The sequence below is a fragment of the Thermobia domestica genome, chromosome 12, assembly GCF_964235325.1.
Source record: "Thermobia domestica chromosome 12, izTheDome1.hap1.1, whole genome shotgun sequence".
Taxonomy (NCBI): domain Eukaryota; kingdom Metazoa; phylum Arthropoda; class Insecta; order Zygentoma; family Lepismatidae; genus Thermobia; species Thermobia domestica.
The window spans coordinates 46,889,275-46,915,094 of NC_137465.1; the positions used below are offsets into that span (position 1 = coordinate 46,889,275).

Here is a 25,820-nt window from a genome sequence, read left to right on the forward strand (position 1 = left end):
TCGCTCAAATTTTTCACCCATAAAAAACTGACACGGTTCATCGTTCTGGGTTTGAAAAGCTGGATTCTGTGTAACAAAATATATCGAATCCATACCCTACACAGACCTTTATTTGTGCGTATGTGTGTGTGTGTTGCTAAAATCTGTGAAATAACAAGGCACCTCAGTGTGCAATTCAACTTCTCAATAATACTTTTAGATATCAATTGCAGCCAAATTAGTGCAGTATTGTATACATTGAAGAAAACATTTCAATTTTAAATGAAAATGTTACTCAGCTATACTGGTTCAGTTTTTAGGATATTATTATTTCTAAAGCCCAACGACCAATGAAATAAGGGAACTTAATCTCCTATGTGTATATAACATTGACAAGAGCTGAGATTGTGCATGATCTTCATTTGCAGGTGGTGATATCGTCAGGAAACGACTTCACAACTCAAAGAAACAAATCAGGAAAACAAGTAAAGTTGGTAAGAGGAGAAGTGAGGAGAGAGAGTGTAGAAGTACTGCAGTGTACTCAGCAGTGTACAAGTATTTATAGATTCACAAGTGGTAATCTACACAAAAATGCCCTCCTCTCTGATATATTATCTAGTGCGCCCCCCAAAAAAGGCTTTCATCCATGTCACAGGCTATGCCCTCTTCTTTGATCTATTATCTAGTGCGCCCAGAAAAAAAGGCTTTCATCCATGTCACAGGCTATGCCCTCCTCTCTGATCTATTATCTAATGCGCCCAGAAAAAAAGGCTTTCATCCATGCCACAGGCTATGCCCTCTTCTTTGATCTATTATCTAGTGCGCCCAGAAAAAAAAGGCTTTCATCCATGTCACAGGCTATGCCCTCCTCTCTGATGTATTATCTAGTGCGCCCAGAAAAAAGGCTTTCATCTATGTCACAGGCTATGTCCTCTTCTTTGATCTATTATCTAGTGCGCCCAGAAAAAAGGCTTTCATCTATGTCACAGGCTATGTCCTCTTCTTTGATCTATTATCTAGTGCGCCCAGAAAAAAGGCTTTCATCCATGTCACACGCTATGCCCTCTTCTTTGATCTATTATCTAGTGCGCCCAGAAAAAAAGGCTTTCATCCATGTCACAGGCTATGCCCTCCTCTCTGATCTATTATCTAGTGCGCCCAGAAAAAAAGGTTTTCATCCATGTCACAGGCTATGCCCTCTTCTTTGATCTATTATCTAGTGCGCCCAGAAAAAAAGGCTTTCATTCATGTCACAGGCTATGCCCTCCTCTCTGATCTATTATCTAGTGCGCCCAGAAAAAAGGTTTTCATCCATATCACAGGCTATGCCCTCTTCTTTGATCTATTATCTAGTGCGCCCAGAAAAAAAGGCTTTCATCCATGTCACAGGCTATGCCCTCCTCTCTGATTTATTATCTAGTGCGCCCAGAAAAAAGGCTTTCATCCATGTCACAGGCTAAGCCCTCCTCTCTGATTTATTATCTAGTTCGCCCAGAAAAAAGGCTTTCATCCATGTCACAGGCTATGCCCTCCTCTCTGATCTATTATCTAGTGCGCCCAGAAAAAAGGCTTTCATCCATGTCACAGGCTATGCCCTCTTCTTTGATCTATTATCTAGTGCGCCCAGAAAAAAAGGCTTTCATCCATGTCACACGCTATGCCCTCCTCTCTGATGTATTATCTAGTGCGCCCAGAAAAAAGGCTTTCATCCATGTCACAGGCTATGTCCTCTTCTTTGATCTATTATCTAGTGCGCCCAGAAAAAAAGGCTTTCATCCATGTCACACGCTATGCCCTCCTCTCTGATGTATTATCTAGTGCGCCCAGAAAAAAGGCTTTCATCCATATCAGAGGCTATTACTGTTACTCAGTTAACCAAAATAGGCTGCCTATCGAATGAATAATAACATTCCACAAATCATACTTCACTTTTGTTTCTGATGACTTCAACTTTCGTTATACATGTAATATCAACTTACGTAGTACATTGTCAATACATTTGTTACTCACATATTAACTCATCTTCAAATTATACATTCAGTGCACAAAGGAATCAAGTCCACTTTTTGGTCATTTTGGACGTGTTTCATCTTTAAGATCTGTGCCAGAAGTTCCTTTCGGAACGTAAAAGATTCATGTTCAGATATTGTAAAAGAAAAAAAAAACTCTTATAATGTAAAAAATAATGTGAATTATTCCTGTGTTTAGACAGAATATACAAACTAATGTCTCTTTTTCTCACAGCTTTAGTAATTGATCCCATTGTGCTCACAGCTTTGATTCCATTGTGCTCTGATGCTCCAAATATTTACACTTTTAGGAGCTCAACTAATTTTCTAACCATTTTAAAGTATACAAAACTAAACAATAACGTACTCTCAACGAAATTTATTTGTTCTCTTTAAAGCACTTCTTACCTAGGAGTCTAGTGAGTAGTGCATGGTGTCTTTTACTGCACTAGGTCCTGGGTTCGATTCCCAGTAGGAAACATCAAACATACTATAATGGTTCAGACCTCATTTAAAACTGTTGGCCTCATTCTATAAAGGTAACCAAAAAAATTCTGTCGCTTTTTCACCTACCATCTTCGAACATCTATATGTCACCTAAGACCTATCTCGAAGATCAAAAATAGTCCCAATCAAAGACCTTCTGCCAACGTTCAGAAAGGCCATGGATTCCATCGCGGTAGAACTTGGCGGTCCGTGAAGCGAAGAAGGTATCAAATGCATTTTGAACCTCTACTAGGGATTTGAACTGGCGTCCCCTAAGTTGATAGTCCAAGGAATGGAACAGGTGATAATCGTACGGTGCAATGTCCGGGGAGTATGGCGGATGCAATAGTGTTTCCCATCCAAAGCGTAGAATGATGTCCCGGATCATCCTTGCCACGTAGGGCATAGCGTTGCCCTGTAACTGGTGGACTCCTTTGGGATTCAGAGTTTTGAGCTTTTCTTGAACATGGCTCAACTACTGATAGTACACAGTTGCATTGATGCTCTGACCAAGTGGTAGCAGTTCCCGATGCACAATCCCACGAGCAGTCCACCAAACACAGGAGGACCTTATTCTGGTGCAGTGTTGGTTTCGGCTATTTTGGAACCGGTTCATGGGATACTACCAATGATGACGCTGCCGGGAACTTCCTACAGGGCCGATTTCTCATCACATGTCAGCACCCTGTCCAGAAATGGCTCCTTTCTCAGACGAGACAGCAAACAAACACAGGTGTCTGCTGGCACGAAAGCAAATCATGTGGGACCCATCGATCCAACTTATAATGCTTTCCAGGTTGATGGAGATGTTACCGAATGATTTCCGCACTCACACTGAATTGTAGTCCAAGTTCCTCACATGTCTGACCACTGTTCGCCTCAATTATAGTCTGAAGATCTTCATTTTTGTACATGTGTGCGTCTTGGAGTGTTTCGTTACCGTCCTTACACTTGTTAAACCACTGCTGTACTATTCGCGTACTCATCCTCATGAAAGTCCTGGCATATCTTCCGCAACGCTGCAGTGGTGTTTGACCCGAGTTTGAACTCGTACAGTATATACGACCTTATGACTCTCTGTGGAGGTCCCATGTATTATTAATTGTATTTACGTGTGAACACGAATCGAACGACACTCATTTCGTTGCGGTCCCTTACTGGTCCATATTGCCAAAAATCCCGGATTTTCGATAATTTTCGGGTCAAAATAAAATTTTCAAGGAAACGGCATATCAGTTATTCATGTACGTGTGGATATGAATCGAATTACACTCATTTCTTCCCAGTCGGTTACAGGCATGAATAGACCAAAATGCCGGATTTTCGTTAATTTTATCGGTCAAAATAAATTTTTCGAGAAAATGGCATATCAATTATTCATGTACGCGTGGATACCAATCGAATGACACTCATTTCGTCCCAGTCGGTCACTGGTCCGCATTGCCCAAATGCTCAAACGTTTTATTTTTGGCCCCTAATTTGACCTTGAAGCGGTCAGTTCCAGAAATCAAATGGTGTCATTGAACACAGCTAATCGAAATCTACATTTTAAACCCCCGAAGAGTTGAAAAATAGGGGGCTATTCCCCTAAGGGGAACTTCCTTCTAACCCGATTTCTTTGTTCATACCAGCATCAAAACGTATATATCGGTCTTTTGTTCTCCCTCTGGAATCTATGTTTCTTCCCCCCTCACCGCTCGGAAAAATCCTTCATGCTTCACTGAGCATGTGTATTTAGCCATTATTATTCAGTTCACTCTCACCAATGCGTGATATATTAAATTCAAATTCCTTCGTTCTGTGCTAATTTTCAATTTCGTATATCCCCAAACGTCAAGGTGACCAGACGTCCCGTTTTAGTCGGGACAGTCCCCTTTTTCAACCATTGTCCCGTTTTTTCTGATTCTCAAACGGGACGCCTAAATGTCCCGTTTTTAAGCAAAAATGACCCAGGTGTCCCGTAATTATTATTCAAAATATAAATGGTCAATGCAAATTCTACACTTTTCCGTACCAACACTCATTGGGAAGGTTCAGTCGTGTATGGAATTTCTGAATGTACAAATGTGAATTCAGTGTTCTGTGGTTTAACTGGGAATTGAATGGGAATTCTAAGTGTTCAAGTAGTTAGAAGCATTGTTGGGTAGTATTTAAATTTGAATCACTGTTATTTCTTTTACTTGTGTATTTTGTAAATTGAAAACACTACTGACTCTCAAAATGCAATCTGAAAGTCAGATATTTACTTCCCCCCTCGTTGAATCGTATGCGTCCTGTTTTTGCAAGTAAAAATTCTGGTCGCCTTGCCAAAAGTAGGTGAAGTAACTGGCGCTGGTGAACTACTGGTCCCACTTAGATAGTTCTGATAGGTAAATAGACTAAAATTCTTATCTCCGAATGGAATAGTAGTTATAACATACCCATATTATGTACTAAAAGAATATAAACAATTAAATCGATAATTTATTAAATGTTTATTGATTCTTCATAATATTCGGTCTTTCGTTATATAAACAAGGAAAAGAAATAGAAACTGCTATGTAAATAAGTCAAAGAAAACTTTTCAACGGTGCTGTTATGATAGGCGTAATTTTCTAAAATCACAATTTAAACTATAATATAGTACATTATAAATTTCTAGACTTTTTTTTTCGAGAACCCATATCACTAAATAATTTTCAAAGTTTGTAAGCACAATTTTTTAATATAACTGAGTCAAGCAGTTTTACTTTTTCAAAATTTACTTCCTGTCAGCAGCATGTTTGTTGGGAAGAAATACAGAATGAATATGTGGTACCACACCTTCACCAACATTCGTAACTCCTAACAATAACTTCTTCAATTCCTCATTGGTGCTTATAGCAAGTTGCACATGTCGAGGGGTTATTCTTACTTTCTTCTCCATCATTACAGCATTGCCAGCGAGTTCCAATAATGCAGCTGTCAGGTATTCCATAACAGCAGTCAAATAAACTGCTCCGGTCATGCTAACGCGTTCAGCGTAGTTTCCATTGCGTAATAATCCATGAATTCTTCTAACAGGAAAGATAAGTCCAGCTTTGGCGGATTGAGATTTTGGTTTGCCATGATCCTTGCCTTTCCTGTGATCTGACATATTTTGTGCGTAATTATTTAGTCATAGAATTTATTTGAATTCAGCAATTCTCAAGTTGGCCTTCTTTTCACCTTATAATAGCTTTTGTAATTCCGTTTGGGTTTATAAATGTCAAAACAGTTTACGTAACGTAGACTGTTCTACTAAGTCAGAAGTAGTAACTAGGCAAACATTATCCCAGTATTACAATTAATAATTGAGTATTATTGTTTGCAACAATCAGAGTTTACTGAAGATGGAATTAACCTATTGTTCAACAGATTTGTATTTTCTAATAGGGGCTATAGACGTACACACTTGCATGAAAGATTTGTTTCATCATGCATGCTGGAAGAATTTTTTTTGCCCATAACACGTACCAACTTGCTGTCCAACTTAACGACCTTGGCATTACGAAGGAGTCACGTGGTTTCTTCCGCTGTGGTGATTGGCGGACCTAAATGTTAAGCAACCAACTGGCATGAACCAGAACATACACGGTAAACATGCATAAAGAACGGCGAAACCATCATGCATGTTTACAAATTTTCAGAACTTTCAACATGCATAAATGAGGCCATACACCATCAACTTGTCTGTGATTTTATCATTTTTCATGCATGTTGGAAGGTTTCTTCGTGCATGTGTTTGAGTGCATGGGTCGCTTGTTAGGCTTTATAGGACACTGTCAAAATGAACACGTTGCAATAGGTTCAATTTTCTTTATTAATCTTCCCTTCATTTCCAGAATATGTGAGGTGCTAAGAGCAAACGAATTGTAGTCGAAATATCTTATAAAGAGAATGTATTTATTGCTTATGTAAAGCACTAATTACCAACGTTGTTTACCTCACACTCTTCTTCATAAATCCTTTATACTTCATGCAGTGTCCGTAGGTTTACTTAAGAAAATTCCCTCAAATGACTCAAAATTTTCCCTTTTCTTTTCAAATTTTCCCTAGTTTGTTGAGTGTAAAATACCTTTGACAGAAGTTATTTGATACAATTAATTTATAGTTATATTAAAGTAAGTGCCAACCTTATTCGTTTTATTCATTTGCTTTTACTTCTGTTTTTAATTATTTGTTTCCTTAATTTTTTTTTTTTTTTTTTACAAAAGATACGCACAAATACATCCAGTCAACAATGGGTGTAAATTGTGCAACTTTGAACATACACGCACTCACGTATCACACATTCATACAATCTATTGTGTTGATTTGTTTCTGAAGAACAAGGAAAAAATTATGCATTTGTACTGCTTATTCTTTCTGACAGGTCGTGATTCTGTGTGCACGTGATGCTCAATGCTGTGTTGCCAGCTTTTGCGTCGGGTATTAAAAACACGAAATTATTCACTGCCAGTAAATCTTAGTTTTATAAAATTAAATGATTCAAAAGAGAACTAAAAAGAATGCTTTCAATAACCAGCAGGTCCTTGACATCAGACTAAAACAATGTGCATTTGTTTATATTCAAATTGGCAACGTGCGGAACCGGAAAGGGTGGAATGTTAACTATTGCAGAGCGAGAGAAATGAGCCACTATAATTGGCTGAACGTGCTGTTGCCATGTAAACAGTTCTTCTTCCTGATTGTTATGACCACGTGCAGGAAGAAAAACCAGAGGAAACCAACTGTCACAAGGGACAAGTTGTATCAAATAGACTGTATATCAATCAATCAATCAGTACGAAAATTTCCCTGGATTTTCACGTTTTATCGAAAATTTCCCTGGATTTTCACGCTTTATCGAAAAATTCCCATTTACCTTTCTCTAAAATTTACCTACGAAATTTCTGTAGATTAGGAAAATTTCCCTCAAACTACGAACACTGACTTCATGCAAAATTCCTCTCCCTTGCTGCTTGTTGGTTTAACACATTTTGTGATTTCAGCAGTGTTGCCAAAAGGTTGTCACAAAAAGTCGCTAAACGAGAGGTGATATGGATCCAATTTTGGGTGAAAAGTCGCTAAAGTTATTCGTGAAACCAGTTGTTTATAAGAATTGTTTTAAAGTTGCAGATATAAAATAAACAATATGTTTTACTCAAGTCTTTATCAACAGGACACAACCAATCCTTGAATTCAGGGATCATTTTCACATTGTTTCCAGTGCTTTTGCTTATGGTTTGGAGGCAGAATAGTTTCGAAATAATTAACCCTACAGCAGTACTTACGTTATACTTTTTTTTCTAGAAAAAGTACAGAATAAATTAAAATATCCCAAAGGACAAATACAACAAACACCCAGTTCGGTCTTATTCACGTATCAATAGCTAACCTTGTTGCTATCGGTAATGCTTATTATTTGTGGCTTCCATCGGGAACTCTGCAAACTAAAGGACATGAAGATTGGAATTGTTCTCCGTTAGAGGTCAAAGATAACATACAACAATGCAGGATTGTGGAGGTGTGACTACGCTGTGTTTCTAAACTCATCATCGCTTGCGCTGATTAAAATAAACGAATAGAAAAGCACATGAAAGCTGCTTTGAATTAAAAATGCTGATAGGTTGTTTGTATGAAAAAGTCGCTAGATTTGTAAGTAAATAGCTAAATCATCATTTAAAAATTGAAAAAGTCATCAATCAGAAAATTTTTTTGTCGTTATCTTGGAGGTCGAATCTCCTAGATTTAGCGACTTTTCCCCAAATTTGCAACACTGTTTATACGTATAATGGGCAAGTTTTCTTAGTTTTTCAAACGTCCACACGTAACTTAACATACTTGTATTTTCTTTATCTTAAGCGCGGTTATTTTTCTAATACATTTCTACGTATTGTATGTGTAAAAACGTTACGAGAGTTTTAACATGTCTGAGATGCGCTGCATTCCGTTTAAGATACGTTAAAGCAATTAGCATACAACCACTTCTTGCAAATGGTACATTATTTTATGTAACCAAAAATAACAGAATAAAATAATATAACAGCTTTGATATGTATTTGATAACGTATCTCACACACAATCAGTTGGAGAACAAAGATCTGTAAATTATATGCGTACTAGCTTTATTCTACAGGGCGCCCAAAAAACCTCCCACATTTGAAAGGTTAATAGAACAATAAAATTGCAGAGAGAAACTTGTTTATTCAAAAATATAAAATGTATATGACAACAGTTTTGTAATTACTATGTTTTGAAAATGACGTGTAGCAAGTGTTGTCCACTGCGAGCAATACACATTTGAAAGCGATGTTTGAAATCTATCATCCGGCATGTCATGTCTTGTGGCATAGCTGGAACCTCCGTTTGAATTACTCTCTTCAGGTTGGCAAGAGTGTAGAGCCGATGTGTATAAACCTTAGCTTTAAGGTGACCCCAAAGAAAAAAGTATTTGGGGCTAAGTCTAGTAGACGGAGCGGTTAAGCAACATGAGACAGATCTCTGAACACTCTCAAAAATATTCTGCGACATACCATCACTTTTAGGTTGGCCAGATGATTTTCTTTCCAATGATAAACTTATTGTTCAGAATCTTTCTATCCACTGCAAGATAATCTTCCGATCAGGAACATTTTTATTACGTGGAATAACAAACCCTACACGAAAAACTCTTTACACTGTAATCACAGAATTGTTGCTTTTGAAAACAAATTCAACTGCATACGCACGATGAGCTCCTGACCAAACCATAGTTACTACTGAACACGGCAAGAGAGTGGTGAACGGGAAGTGCTAACCACAATTTTTCTTGCCCCTTCACTCCCTTTCCTCACCCACTGACAGCGCTATAGCCTGTCAAAACATGGGAAGTTTTATTGGGTACGATGAGGTTTTACTGCAATAATCGTATTGTTAATTGTGTCATTGCCACACATTATCACAAAGAAATTCAACTTATAACATACTACCTAGTTCACAAACTGTTCTTAATATCATTTTATATTTTTAATGAATAATTTTCTTTGCAATACATTTTGTTTTATTTGTCTTTCAAATGTGGGAAATTGTTTTGGGTCATTCTGTATTTAATGCAGACCTAGGGTAGCAAAACGTTAAAAAGGGACAATATCACATTTTGATGGATATAAGATGCAATTACTTTAACTACCCTGAGCGTTGTGTATTCCAGGTATACTAATGAATTTGCTTCTAAGAAATATTATATGATTCATATATATTTTACGAAGGATATGAAAACTAGATTTTTCCAAAACTAAAATAGTTTGTAGGTTTAAATTTTCCATGCCCATAATTAATTTTATTTCCTTATCATTCTTTATATTCATTGAGAAGGCACATGGCTTTGTGACCATATGACATAGCCGCCCCTGGTTATGACATAGCTTTTTAAGATCAAATGGTATAAAATTGTACACGTATCTCTAGAATTCACCTGAGACCACATTTTAATATATATATATATATATATATATATATATATATATATATATATATATATATATATATATATATATATATATATATATATATATATATATATATATATTACACAAACTTAATTTTTATTTCAGTAAAAATCAAATTGATTTTCAGTTTTGATTCGAAGAATTTCTAGGGGTACATTCCTTCTGCATATTTCCTACTATTACAAATGAAACATTACAATATTGAAGGAAATAATATTACTCAAAGATTTTATATGCTGTAGGTTAGATAGTTCATTTTGTTGTTAGTAACACCATCTAGAAAAAATAAATTTATGTATTTTCTAACCTTTCCTGTACCAAGGACTATTAAGCTGATACTCTCGAGCTCACAGACTCTCAATATTTCTTGGAACAACGCATCCAGTTGAAGATTGCAAAAAATGGACAGCTGAATATCACGTACCTGGAAAAGAAAGAAAGAACAATGACAATCTTGACAAAATAGAGTTCCATATAAAATTAAATATGAAATTCAAGTTTGTGTTTCAAGTAATGTATATATTAATGGCGGTGTCTGTGAACAAAAAACTTCAGATCCAAATTGAAAGTGACTATGTTTGTGACTCATAATCTCTTGAAACGTCCGACCGATCTCAATCAAAGTTTTGACGTAGATGTAGTTCTAGCCTAGGAATGTCTTTAGCTGTCCACTTTGACGGTAGAACTTAGGTGAAGGGGAGGAGGGGAATTATTAAAAAAAATAAATAAAATTTAGTAACTCTTGTACTAAATGACCAATCTCGATCAAATTTTCAACATAGATGACGTTCGTGCCTGGAATGGATTTTACCATTTCACTTTGACGGAACAACGTAGAGGATGGGAAAAAGGGGGATATACACAAAAATCAATAAATATAAAAATAAAAGTGACCATGTTCATGAGTTAGTAACTCTTGAACCACTCTATCGATTTCAATCACATTTTCAATATAGATGAAGTTCGAACCTGGGAAGTTTTTATTGTTTCATTTTGATGGTAGAACTTAGGGGTGGGGAGGAGAGGAGGGTAAATATATGAAAATGAATAAAACTTAATAACTCTTAAACCACTCAACCGATCTCGATCAAACTTTCAATATAGATAAGATTCAGATCTGGGATGTTTTCATAATTTTACTTTGATGGTACAATGTAGGAAAGGGGAAGGGGCATATATATGTAAAAAAAAAATAAATAAATAAAAATAAAAGTAACTGTCTTTGTGACTTCATTACGCTTAAACCACCGAACCGATCTTAATCAAATTATCAACATAGATGAAGTTCGGACCTGGGGTGATTTTTATCATATCCCTTTGATGGTAGAACTTAGGGTAGGAGGAGGGGAGGGGAGATATATATATATAAAAATAAATAAAACTTAATAACTCTTGAACCACCTGACCGATCTCGATCAAATTTTCAACATAAATGAAGTTCGAGCCTGGAAAGATTTTTTTAAAAAATATTTTCATTTTAACGGTAGAAACTAGGGGAGGGGGAGGGAAAATTAATATATAAAAATAAATAAAACTTAACTCTTGAACCACCAAACGATCTTGATCAAATTTTCAACATACATGGCATTCGGGCCTCTTACAATTTTTATCATGCCGTACCCCGCAACATGAGAACGGGAGAGGGCTATATAAAAATCACCGAAAATGACCAATATCAAAGAGCGCTTTAGTAATAGTAAAAACGGAACATATTACTATTTTTCCTTAATTTAACCCAGCGAAATCGGGGTGCGTCTTAGATTCGAGGACGTCTTAAATTCGAGTAATTATCGAGAAATTCTTAATTAAAGATAATTAACGTGTTATTCAAACTACTTTCCTAGCCATAAATATTTTTAATTTTGTATCATATTCAATCATTCAGACAACAATAGTGTTCTGCGGTTTGCTACTAGCCGTTTAAATGTATTAAGAAACCCATCGTGACTGCATCGCAAGCTAATAATGAGAACATTAGGTTAAGGAGATAAGGAGAGAATAATGTTCTTAGTAATGTAGAGATTCCTTCATTATATATATAAGTTCATTCTGATAATACTTGTGTGTCTCTTATTTTCAATTAAATGATCGTTTTCATTCTTACGAAAATAAGTCTTTCATTATTGTCGACTGCTACAGCAATTCTCACAAAATACAGTATGTGACTACAGTAACGGATCTGAATGCCCACAAATAAACTAGCTCCTTGCTTCAGGGTCAGCTGGCAGCATTGCAGACATGTGCTTACGAAAACTATTTTATTAGTCATCAGCAATGATGAGGTTAATATATTATTTTATGAACAACAAAATGGATTATTCGTGTAATAGTAAAACAAGCTTGTAGCACAAAATAATTTAGAACCGTGTAGTGATGCGCACGAGACAAGATTTGTGGTTGTCTCGTCTCGAAAATGTGCTCTAAAAGTGATGTCTAGACTCGAAAAATGTATATTTTTCTATTGGAAGAGCCGTGTCTCGACTCGAATTTTGTCAGGAAAATCCTGTCTCAACTCGTCTCGTGCGCATCACTAGAACCGTGGTAGAGAAGTACTGTAAATAATTTTATGAACAGAACGTCAACATATCTACCGGCACAATACACACGAACTTAAAGTTGTTCATGTTCACAATTTAAGTGAAAAGATTACCACTTATATTCACAGATACTTTCTACATAGGTGTATCCTATTTTGCTGATTCGTTTTCGTTTAAATGAGCATACTTTCTAGGCTGACTGTGTTTATACCATAATTGTGTGTATATTTACGTATAACGTAGACGATTTTGTTTATTTACTATTTATTTGAAAGAGAGTACTTTCGTAGTGGTTTCACATAAATTTGATTAGGATCTGATGATAATTCTCGAAGCTGGACCATCAAACTCTTCAACTTGGCAGTGACAGAATATCATAACTAACCGACTTCATTGGCTGCATTTTCACGCATAACCTCAACATACATGTACTAATTTTGATTATACATTTTCAGTTTCAAAGAGCATACTTTCTCAAAGAGAATTATATATGTCCTACCGTTACATTAGGTATGTAACTAAAGTACTAGGATTACGAAAAAGTGATAAAAACAGGTAGACTTAAAACGAAAATAACCGACTTTAAAAACGCGCTAAAAAGACAAAATAAAAACTTTCTTTATTAAATAACAATATTAACCAATTTCAACAAAAGCTCTAAAAAGTAGAAAAGAATAAAAATTTGAAAGTAGAAAATAATAATAATCGCTTAAAAGCAGAAAATAATTCAGTATTATTATTATTATTATCTACAAAAAATTGAAGCATGTGCCAAGCGAAACAAATTATGATCTAATACAAAATTAGCTTGCACGGTAATTTTATGAGGTATTAATTTGTTTGGCTTTCAATAGGCTTCAAAATTTTTATATATAATAGTAATGAATTATTTCTACTTTTAAGAGCTTTATTGTTATTATCTGCTTTTAGCGCTTTTATTTTGTTCTATGTATTAGAGCTTCTGTTGAAGTCAGTTAGTATTGTTTTTTTAAAAAGTTTTTACCCTTATTGTACTTTACAAACGCGTCATAGGTTATTACTCAAGAAGTGGAAAATCCAAAATTTACTTAACTAGCCGGAAATGATACAGTTACAGATTCTTTCCACGAAAGATACTTGTCCCTCAGACATTTAGCGCTGAATGCGAGTGAAAAGTTTATTTAGCACAATATATGGTTTCTAGTGGCGCAAGAGTGGAGAAAAGCCAGTTCATAGATGAAAAAAATGAAATGAAATCTTTAAGTTTAACGTCCCACGGTTATGCCGGTTAGGCTAAAGGAGACGGTGATAATGAGATATGAGTGAAATTGTGGAATGAAGAAAGTGGGAGGAAACGGGAGTACCCCGAGAAAACCCACGAGCACGGTGTTTTCATAGATGACTGATTGCTGTAGGGTTATCACCTTTCCAAAACAAAACGAAGGGACACAATGCAGCTAATGGGTGAGTGGGGAGGAGAAATGTACCAGCAGCCCTTTTTCCATAATAATGTAAAGTTTTTAGTGAGTATGAAATCATGTTTGTCTAATTTATAAACGAAATTGATACAATTTAAATCGTAAGTTGTATTATAAAATTATGACTAATTCAAATGATATGTACCCTATGTATAGACTTTATACTGCTGGGCACATTGCTGTTGATCTGCTTGACTGCTGCTGTTGTGATGTTTCTACTTACTTTTTAAGGATATGTATAATAGTGTGGAAATTAAGTTTTAGCAATAATAATAATCACCAACTTCATCAATAAATATGGAGGTTGGTAAAGTTTAAAATCCTTACAGAACCACGTTGAACGGAGAACATTCTCTCCAAAATCGGGACTATATGGACAAAATTGGAATGAGTGGCAACCCTAGACTAATGTCACAGAATTGTATTGCGAGCATTCACCATACCAAATTTCATCATACATATCACACCTCTAATAAATAAATAAAAAACTGATTTTAGTAATTAACGTTTTCTGACTGTCACTAAAATTTGATCTGTTTCTCGCGATACAACAACACTGGCAAATATCTAATTTGGGAGTGATAAGATTTGCCATATAGCTGACCATCAATTCTGCAACCTCCATTATTGCACTGTTATCTGAACGTTGTAGACGTTTAATTTGAAAATTTAAATAATCATACATACAAATAAAATAGTTATTTTCTCTATAATATGGACCTCCTGACCGTAGCAGCTCAGAAATTTAAGGTTTGTTGGTTAAGAACGAACCTGCCCATTGCAGCTGGGTATAAAGGAACCTCTTGTCCGCTGCAGCTCAGAGATAGGATCGGTACCTCCTGCCTGTTGCAGCTCGGAAACTAATAAGGAACTTCTTTCCCGTTGCAGTTCACAAGTATCCCCTGCCCGTTACAGCTTAAAGATCTGTGAGGTAGCTTTCGCTGTTTCAGCTCAGAGGTAGAGTAGTATTTCCTGTCCGTTGCGCACAGAAATAGATAAGGATATCTCTTGACCATTGCAGCTCAGAGGTAAGGTGAGAGGAGTCTCTTCCAGAGCCCTGCAAACCCAGGCCCGAAGACGACCCGGCCCGACCCGGATGGATCTGAATTCTGTGCCTGGCTCGACCCGGCCCGAATCTCGAGCCGGGCTCTAACCGGGCCGGGCACATTTCGGGCCGAGCCGGGCCGAAACGGGCCGGGCACAAACCGGGCCGAGCCGGGCCGGCCCGACTCGGCCCGAACACTGTGAAAGACGGATCGGAAACTAATGTTGGCAGCCTGTGTTAATCGTAATGTGTTTGGGAAATTAACTCTTTATTCAGGAGTGTAAAGTACTGTACTTCTACTACTCTTATTATTACTACTACTGCTACTGCTATTATTACTATTACTATTATTATTATTATTATTATTATTATTAATAATAATAATAATAATAATACAATTACAACTATTACTATTACTACTGCTACTACTACTTCAACTACTACAACTGCTACGACTTCGCGTCAGAGTTGACATGTCTGGTGGTACATACTTTACAATCTAAGTGCAGAAAAAATCGAAGAAATACTAGTTATTATGGCCAGTCTGCGTAGAATGCGAACAGATGCTTGACGAGGGGTAATGGTGGCTCAGTAGGTAAAGCATTGACATCTGGTGCTAGAGGTCTTCGGATCGATCCCTCCTCGTGTTATGTGAGCTTTGTGGTGGACAAACATCGTGAGCGTGGGAGTTTTTGGATTAGCCCGTTTTCGTCCACTGTCTTCATTCCACCAATTCATCCATCATCATCCATACATCTTGAGCCGTAATTGCCTAAAGAATATATGAGAAAGTCAAGTCCTTGACCTACTAATTAGAATGTGTTTCGCTACCATCAGACCATGGAGGCCGAAACCATGAACTGGCGTGTTCATAAGATTAGCGCAATTTGTAGTAATGTTCAATTAGCAACGCAGGTTCACAAATCATATTACATGTTCCTGTATTCTTTATAATTCGGTGCTACAATAATAATAACAAAAAACAATGATCAAATAAATCACCCAGACCCCAGGATCGATGAAGTGTTCCTGGAACGGTTCGTAACAATTAAATAACAGAGCTATATGACGGAATGCGAGGCAGTAAATCAAAACCAAATCCACACATATCATTGTTGAACGAAAAATACCTCAAAAGTCCCCTGAATGAAAAATGTATAGATATCAGCTATCAAAAATGCCTCTTAACATCTCATATAATACAGGGTGCGGCACGTAAAACCGGCCCGTCGTAATATTCTGGTATATTGTGTTTTGGCAACAGTTAAATAATCTACCTTCCTACCAAGAGATGGCATGTCGAGGTCGGGTCGACTTACGTGACCTGCAGCAGTCACGTTCAGCCGCAGCCAGTGAAACTTGTCGAAACCAGTTGAGAAAAAGGCCTCGTTGTGTTAAGCCGGGTGAGTGTCAGTGTGTGATAATGCCGTATTCGATACCCGAGCGTGTTGCCATTGTTGAAGAGTTCATTCTCACTGGATCTTTTGTGAAAACAAAGAATTTGTTTCGGGAGAAATTTCTAGGACGTTCTGTGCCAGCAAAAAGCACCATTCAGGAATTGATTGAAAAATGGTGGCGTACAGGATCGGTTCAAAATGCTCCCAGGAACAGACGACCATCCTTCTGCACACCTGAATTAAAGATGCAGGTGGAGGAGATAATAACAAGAAGTCCTCGAAAGTCAACCAGGAGATTGAGTCAACAGGTTCATGTGAGTGAGAGAAGTTGCAGACGTGTTTTAAGGGGACTGAAGTTAAAACCGTACCGGATAAGTGTTGTGCAAGAACTGAAGGAGCCTGACCTGCAGAAGAGGGTGCATTTCTGTTCATGGCTGTTGAGCAATGTTGCCAGTGGTTTCTTGGATCCACTAATGCTCATCATGAGTGACGAGGCGTGGTTCCACCTGTCTGGGTACGTAAATTCCCAAAACAACCGGTATTGGTCGACAGAAAATCCACACGCAATCCACCAGGTACCCTTGTATGATGAGAAGATTGGTGTTTGGTGTGCCATTTCCGCTACACGCGTTATTGGGCCCATATTCTTTGAGACGACAGTGAACAGTGACGTGTATATGGGAATCCTGGAGGAGTTTTATACACACTTGACCGAAGAGGAGCGTCAATTATGTTACTTTCAGCAGGACGGTGCAACATGCCACACATCAGCTGCATCATTGTTCCTTGTGCATGAGATGTTTACACCAGAGAGGACAATCAGTAAAGGCTTGTGGCCTCCTCGGTCACCAGACTTGTCCACGTGTGAGTTTTACTTATGGGGACTGTTAAAGGGAAGAGTATACGAAACAAATCCACACACAATTGAAGAACTCAAGACCAGGATCCAGGATGTCACCAATAGCATTACAACACAAGAACTGACAAGGGTATATATGAATCTCCTCAATTGTGCTCACATGTGTGTTGAAGTGGGCGGAGGACACTTTCAGCACCTGCTGTGAAGGCTGCTGTGAAGGTGAGTAGTCATATTCAATACATTACATTTCATTTATGTGTTGTAATTAATCATATTTAATACATTACATTTCATTTTATGTGTTCACTTTACGGGCCGGTTTTACGTGCCGCACTCTGTAGTTGATATTAAGAAAATGAAAATATAACGTTTCCTAAGAAACCAAGAGTGCAAAATGAACATCGTTTTACTGTATGTCCTTGTACGCATCGAATAGCACGGAAACAGAGTCAACAGTTTTAGGCTTTAGAGCATTTCTCCGTTCCTGAGTACTAAAAGCTCTTTCAGTAGACGCACTAGAAGCAGGGATGACGAGATACTGACGCGCTAATTTACACAATTTTGGTAATATTTGTTCTTGTTGCTTCCACCACTGCAGTATACCTAGTTCTCTTACACATGATGACATGTTGAGGTAGGTGTCTACTTATCATCAAATTCACCAGAGACTGAATGTCTATCTTCCCAATCCATTAGTTTATTCTTCTTGGTAGGTGGTTCCAAGTTATGCCAACTAGGCTAAAGGAGACGATGATGATGAGAAATAAATGAAATAGTGGAATAAATAAAGTGGAAGGAAACAGGAGAACGCCGCGAACCCCCCACACGGTGTTTGTCCACCACAAAGTTCACTTGGCGAGAGCTCGAATCAAACCAGGGACCCCATACACCAGAGGTGAACGCTGAACCACTGAGCCACCGTTCCAGGAACACCTAATCTACCCTGGCGATTTGGTGATTTATTTGATCATTATATTTTGTTATATTTGTAGCATCATACTATAAACAATACATGAACATGTAACACCATTCGATATTTGCCTTGCTAATTGAACATTACTACAAATTGCACTGATCTTATGAGCACGCCAGTTCATGGTTTTGCCCTCCGTGGTCCAATGGTAGCGTACCAAATTCTACTTACTAGGTCAAGTACTTGACTTTATCATACGTTCTTTAGGTAACTACGGCTCAGGCTGTATGGATGATGATGGGATGAATTGGTGGAAAGAAAACAGTGGGAGGAAGCGGGACCACCCCAGAAACTCCCACGCACACGATGTTTGTCCACCACAAAGCTCACATAGCATGAGCAGGGATTGATCCGACGACCTCTAGCACCAGATGTGAGTGTTTTTTCTACTGAGCCACTGTTCTCCCTCGTAGATCAAGCATCGGTTCACATTCTACGCAGACCGGCCATAATAACTAGCACTTCTCCATTTTATTCTGTACTTAGAAGGTAAATTCGGTACCACCAGACATGTCAACTCTGACGCGAAGTCGTAGCACTTGTACTAGTATTAGCAGTGGTCGTAGTAGTAATAGTAGTAGTAGAAGTAGTAATAGTAATAGTATTACCAGTACATCGCAGTCTTGAATAAAGAGTCAGTTTCCCAAACACATTACGATTAACATAGGCTGACAGTAAGACCGTACAAACACGACAAAAATAGAGGTAGTGGAGGACATTAAAAAAACAAATAGGCTGACAATATTAGTTTCCGAACCGTTTTTCAGAGTATCCGGGCCGATATGTGTCCGGCCCGATTCGGCCCGAAATGTGCAGGGCTCTGGTCTCTTCTGCCCGATGCAGCTTGGAGAGATAGGTAGGATATGACCAGTTAACAGCTGATGCCTTCTGCTTCGAGGTGTCTGTTTTTATAGCAAGCCTTTGAAGCCGGAGTCTGTGGAGGGATTGAAGGGGTCCTCTTCGTGTTCCTTCGGTGACGGCATTCTTTGGTTACGTGCTGATCTTGTGCATGGTTTTGTTTACTAATACGGGATGCTTTCAATAAGGGGATATTGCAATATACGTACATAGATACATATAATTCTAAGTAGTTCAAAAATAACAGTCTATTCACGATTCTTGTTGAAATTATAAAAAAGCAAAAGTGTTTCTTGTTGGACACTACGTAATAGACTTCTATCTTTGCTGTCTGAAGTTTCATTGCTTCATTGTATAGCTGTGCCACCACTAAGAATACGGACTTAATCTATCTATCTTTAAAATGTGTTTTCCAAAAAATATTTCTAAAAATTCTCCGATTTTCATTTAAAGTGGTGTGTATTTTCTTGAACTATTTAAGATTATTACTTGGGGTATAGTTTCATTCCGGAATAAGAGATGATTTTATTTGCATTTCTTAAATTCAAGTTTTGAAAAGCATGGCATGTACTTTCCGTGAGGATTTCAATCTACTTTATTGCTTAGAGTTTCCATTAGCGAAGTTAAAGTGATACGAGGGTCACTACGAAAGTTTTGAGATACGCATTGTTGTGGCACAGTATTTGAACTCCAACAATTGCTTTCGGTAGTAGTATCCAAAGGGAAGAAGCGAAGCAAATTTCAACTTGCCTCGCTTATCGACGTGGCTGTATCGCCTTCACTTGTTTGTTGATGTGAGCAGTATTTGGCTACCTAGAATGGAGCTCGAAAGAGAACATTTTCGGGCAATGATCCTTTACGATTTCAAAAGTGGTTTGAACGAGACATAAAGCCTTGACCGTTTGCAGGGGGCATTTAGGGACCTTGCTCCTTCCCGTGCTACAATTTTTTGGTGGTCTGGTGAATTCAGAAGAGGGCGGACATCTCTTAAAGATGAAGAGAGAGCTGGACGTCCGGCAACAGCTGTGTCAGATGAAAACATTGCCGCTGTGGAACAAATGATTCGAGAAAATCCTCGAACAACTTTCAAGGACATTGAATCTACAGTGAACATTGGATCGCCAGCAGTAACAAAAATTCTTCATGATCATCTTCGGCTCAGGAAGGTTTCATCTCGTTGGGTGCCTCACACTTTGACTGAACAACAGAAGCGCATGCGTGTGGAATGGTGTGAAGAAATGCTTGCAAGATTTGATGGAGGCAATTCTCGACGCGTCTCTGACATTGTTACTGATGATGAGACTTGGATCTATCAATTTGACCCTGAAAATAAACGCCAGTCTACAGTTTGGATCTTTCCAGACGAAAATCCACCCACGAAAGTGAAGCGACCGCGAAGTGTGGGGAAGAATATGGTCGCAGCTTTCTTCTCCAAATCTGGCCATGTTGTAACTGTTCCACTTGAAGAAAAAAGGACTGTTACTGCTCAGTGGTACACCACTGTTTGCCTAACAAAAGTGTTCTAGAAGCTTCGGGAACGGCGTCCAAGAACTGGATTGCGTGGGATCCTGCTTCATCATGACAACGCATCCGCACACATGGCGAACATCACAATTCAGTTTTTAGAATCTACGGAGGTCAAACTTCTGACATCCGCCGTATAGCCCTGACCTGGCCCCGTGTGATTTTTTCTGTTCCCCAGGATCAAAGATCGCATGCGTGGGAAGAGATTTTGCAGCCCTGAAGAAGCTGTAGTGGCTTACGAGAATGAACTTTCAACACTTGAAGAAAAAGACTGGCAACACTGCTCCCAAAAGTGGTTTCGAGGATGCAAAAGTGTGTACAGTGTAATGGTGAATTCTTTGAGAAAATATAAGTGTTAAATTGATTTTAAGTATGTAAGTTATTTCACATCTCAAAACTTTCGTAGTGACCTTCGTATATTTGGATAGCTTAATAAAAATGCTTTACTTTCTTTTATAACGCAAATATTAATCAAATGAACAATCTGATCATTTACTTACTGAATCGATAACTACTAAATTATATATAGCACAGATACGAAGTTTCTCGTTGTTACACCAAAGAGAATTGAACACACTGATTAGGATATTGCAAATTTTAGCTTCACAAGCACTTCGTCCACAATAAACCATAGGATGGGGGAGGAGGCAATGAATTAGTGGTAAAGCGCTTGTCTCAGGTGCGAGAAATCTCTGTTTTGAGCCCTGATCACGCGAGTTTGGAGTGCACATTATTTGTCTGAGGATTTTTCGGTGTTCTGCTTCTTCCCATATCATCATTTTGCCAATTTCTTTCGTATTCTTTCACTTTTATAAATCCAATTTCAGTTAGCGACGAGGAATACATCTATTTCCATTTTAAATTAAACAAGTTTAACAAACAACTTTCCTATAATCACTCCGTTTTGGGTTAACATGACGTATTGTTTCTATGAGGATTTGTGATGAATCCTCTTGCTTGGAGTTGCATTTATCAAGACAACCGTATATTGACCAGAGAACAGAACAACCAAGCGAAGACTCATGTTAACTAAAGTTAATACCCGAGCTATGAAATCTCTCACAGTCGCGTGGGAAGAGAATTCTATACACTGGAAGTTTCAGTTTCTCATCTCTAACAGTTTTCCAACTGTAAATTGAAGTATCACCTTGCGGTGCGCTCTTGAGACTTAGCGACGCTGATGACAAGATATCCCATCGTCCCCTTTCTCTGCCTCTTCAGGAAAATATGCACAGACGAAATACGTACTTTGTTTACGCAGTACCTGTTTCTTGTTTCGTGTCTTAGATATTGCTGACCGTATTTCAGTAACGGAAAGCCAGTATTATCACAATATTATTAGCGCTTCAAATAAAAAATGGCCAGAGATGAGAAGACTGACAAATCGGAAAATCTCATTGTGTTGAATGAAATGGTATAGCAGAGAGTAAATCTTCACGGGGAGTTTACGAAAAAATTGAGAAAAGGGATATCTTTTTTGGTAAACTGGAGAACAGTTTTTACTGGTGAACTGGCAAACTCAAGATAATGATGATAGTTTTTGCTAAACTGATCGTAAGTTTATTTGGGAAACTGATGATGATGGTAAAATGACGATAAGTTTTTTAAAGTAAATTGGTGATGATGGTAAACTGATGATAAGTTTTTAAAGTAAATTGGTGATGATGGTAAACTGATGATAAGGTTTTTAGGTAAACTGGTGATGATGGTAAACTGATGATAAGTTATTTTAGGTAAACTGGTGATGATAAGTTTTTTTAGGTAAACCAGTGATGATGGTAAACTGATGATAAGTTGTTTTAGGTAAACTGGTGATGATAAGTTGTTTTAGATAAACTGGTGTTGATGGTAAACTGATGATAAGTTTTTTTAGGTAAACAGGTGATGATAAGTTTTTTAGATAAACTGGTAATGATGGTAAACTGATGATAAGGTTTTGATAAACTGATGAAATTGATCCTTTATGATAACCACCCCACCTATTAAGGTGAAACTGATACTGAATATACGTATGCGTTTAATACAAATATACATTTAATTAATCTTTTCTTAATGATACTAGCGAATGACAGAATATCATGTGGTTAGTGAGATATTGGTTAAAATTATGATTAAGTCTTCAACATCCTTTTTTGTTTCATATCATATTGTCCAAAGACAAAATTATCCATTGTTACATTGTATTGAGCTGAAGGTAATGATATTCTTGATGTTAACGTGTCATATGTAGTTTTCGAGAAAACTAATTTTTATAATATTAAACAGTATATTCTTATTACCAATCTAATTCAGTTAATTATTTTTGTTTTGTATGAAGACGTTATTTTGAAGCTGCGCTCATAAAAAAAAGCTGAACTTTTGAAAAAAAATTAACACTCCCTCCTAAAAGATGTTACCGTAATATACCAAAAGAACTATATCTAAGACTCCTTTTATTGCTTTTCAAGCCTGTTTCATGCAGTCAGTTTTTGGGTAAAGACTGAGACATATGCAGGTATTGTGAAGTAATCATACGAAATACGTTCATTGAAATAGATCAACGTTCTAACATTAAGATTTGTTAGAAATTCGACAAATCTTTTACCGAAACTCAGCACATGATACGGACAGTGTATAATATGATATGATCATATGACAGTATGTGATAATATCGAATTATTATATAATATTGCAGATTTGGTTAATAGTATTGAAGATTTTCCTGAGAAGTTGCTTTCGTCTAATTTTTGTCGTTATTTTCATCTTATTTGTTATAATCACGCCCAGCCACCTAAATTTATTCTCCTCTATTAATTATTATTAATAAATACGATATTTCAGTTGGTTCCGGAAATTCGGTTTCAATCATACGTAACAAAATTGTCATATACAATAGTGCCTCTTTTTTCTGTCATTGAAGAACTTTCATATCCATATAACGTTTGAGGGAAGATACATAGAAGATATGTGTTTTAATGTTAAAAAAGAAACTAAAATTAGTGTGCTTTAATATCTGTATGTCTGTATGATATAAATAATATACTAGAATACAAAGGATTTCATTGTTAGAAGACCGGATGTGTGGTAGGATACACTGAAGTGAATCTGGTGTGAGCGAACATCGTGCGTGCTCGTATATGTATGTGAGCGTGTGTATACGTGGAGAGAGAGAAAGAAGAAGTCAGAAATTCTTGAAAACAGAGGTGAAAAATGAAACCTGTTATAAAGCTTGAGTAGTCGGAATGGATGTGGATGCAATGTCCTCTTCTTTCCCCGGCTGCGGAGACACTACACAGGGACAGGTTGAAAATGAGAGAGGACTTCAAGAGGCACAGGACGAGAAAAGCGCGAGGTGAAAGTATCAGTGACTACGAAGTGCGGTAACAGGAAGCGGAACATGAACCAGAATTTCTAATTTTGTTTATGAAACCCTATACAGGGTGTGTCGAAAATACGAAAGTGACTATGTTTGTAACTTAATAACTCTTGAACCATCCGACCGATCTCGATCAGATTTTCAACATAAATGAGATTCAGGCCTGAAATGTTTTTTATCATTTTACTTTGACGGTGCAACTTAGGAGAGGGAGAGAAGGAGATATATAAAAATTATTGAAAATGACCAATATTAGTTCGAAGCAATAGTTTTCGGGGTCACTGAGATGAATAGTGACACTTCCTATGCCGATTAAATCCAAATTCAGCCCCGCAAATTAGAGGAGGGGCAGGAAGGAGAGAACCCTTTGCTTCTCACTCGGTCAACTTTACGTGGCAGTGTCTTGAGTTGGAAATCCCGAAAATTTATATGTTCTAGTTGAAGAATACAAGACAAAAAACGTCGTGTATCAGAGAGAGGTTCATTAATAATAAAGAGTGACTAACTGACGGAATATATTTCTAATGTTTCTTATTATAACCCAGCGAAGCGGAAAATTGTCGCTATTAGTTAGATAAAAATAATAAGTTACGTACGCATGGGATCCTTAAAGGTTTTACTAAGACCTGTACATGTATCGAGTTTTATTAATTTACACTAATGATATCGGATTCCTAAATACTCGTGTCGGGCAACATAGTATAATCTTAAAGTCAGTTAGCAGATTATATATAACTTTTTTCATCGGAAGCATAAGCATAAATAAAAGTTGATGACTTACATTAAGTTGAAATAGGTGAAACTCATTCAGGGAAAAATAAATAACGCGTAACTCAAGGGCGAATATTTACGAAAATGACTATTAATTTCAATTTCCATCTATTTTCCCTTCGACGCATAAGGAGCATGTACTACCCTCCTTTGTCAGGTTACGTTAAAATTTCGTACTTGTCAGTTTCGTTCATCGCATGAAATTTCTCAGCGGTGGTACTGAATTACAGTGCTCAATTTTAAAGTTCCCCCGCAGTGACAGTCGCGGAAAATATATTATAAACGCAATCTAAATAATTTGATGGGAGATACATGGCTCAAGTGAATTCACTTATCCGGATAGAATACATATATAGGTTATGAATGGTAGCTTTTACTAAAAGCAACATTTTACTATAACTAACAAAATTGCATACTCTCGATATTACCATGACTTCCTTGTTAGATTATGTTGTTGGTTATTGCTATCACATAACAGAATTATACAAATAACATACTGAGCGTTCAAAAAGTCTCTATACACCTGAATCGTGGAGGCTCATGTTTGGAGGCTCATGGGGAACATTTCAAACATTTGCTGTGAAAATGTGTGTGTATATGCTACGTCCTGTACATAGTGCTTTTATGCCATAAAATATAATAAATTTTGAGTAAAATAAATTTTCTCGTTGCTTTGAATATGTGACACTTCAGGTGTATAGAGACTTTTTGAACGCTCTGTAGAACAAAGGAAAAGAACAGAATAAAAAATAACATGTATTAAAATAAACAACTATCTAGTAAAAAGGTAAACATTATCTCGTAATTTCATAATTTAGAATGACTATAGGCAGGGCCGGATTTAGGAGGGTGCAAAGGCGCAAGTACACCTTCCCTTCGTTGTCAATATACACTATCTAAAATGAGAAGCTAGCAGTGAAAATAGCAACCCTTTCCGAAAATTCTGCCATCATGTTTCCGTTTGGGGCCTAAAAGAAAGCAGAGCTTTGCAAAAGAAATAGTTCAAGTCGATTTTCTAAAGGTTGAAGGAAAAGGATTCACCAAGCAAAACAATAGAACATTTGTCAAGTAGAGAAGAAAACAGAACCCAGGAGAAGAGAG

General features: G+C 37.2%; 2 protein-coding genes across 2 annotated transcripts in view; both read right to left on the reverse strand.

Moving 5' to 3' along the window:
* Positions 1-24,856, reverse strand: part of LOC145665945 (lachesin-like) — a 580,434-nt gene extending 555,578 nt beyond the window's left edge. Inside the window, exons 1-2 of the mRNA XM_081733050.1 lie at positions 24,800-24,856; positions 23,790-23,892 (exon numbers count right to left, since the gene is read on the reverse strand). Of these exons, the coding sequence (XP_081589176.1) occupies positions 23,790-23,892; positions 24,800-24,856 (160 nt within the window). The remainder of the gene's footprint in view (positions 1-23,789; positions 23,893-24,799) is intronic.
* On the reverse strand, positions 4,932-5,764 carry LOC145665704 (histone H2A-like). The gene has a single exon (XM_081732857.1). The coding sequence runs from the start codon at positions 5,587-5,589 to the stop codon at positions 5,215-5,217; it is 375 nt and encodes a 124-aa protein (XP_081588983.1). The 5' UTR covers positions 5,590-5,764; the 3' UTR covers positions 4,932-5,214.
* Positions 24,857-25,820: the final 964 nt, after the last annotated feature.

What these genes read in the sequence shown, in the direction of transcription:
- LOC145665704 (XM_081732857.1), bottom strand. Translation starts at nt 5,589, where the DNA reads ATGTCAGATCACAGGAAAGGCAAGGATCATGGCAAACCAAAATCTCAA.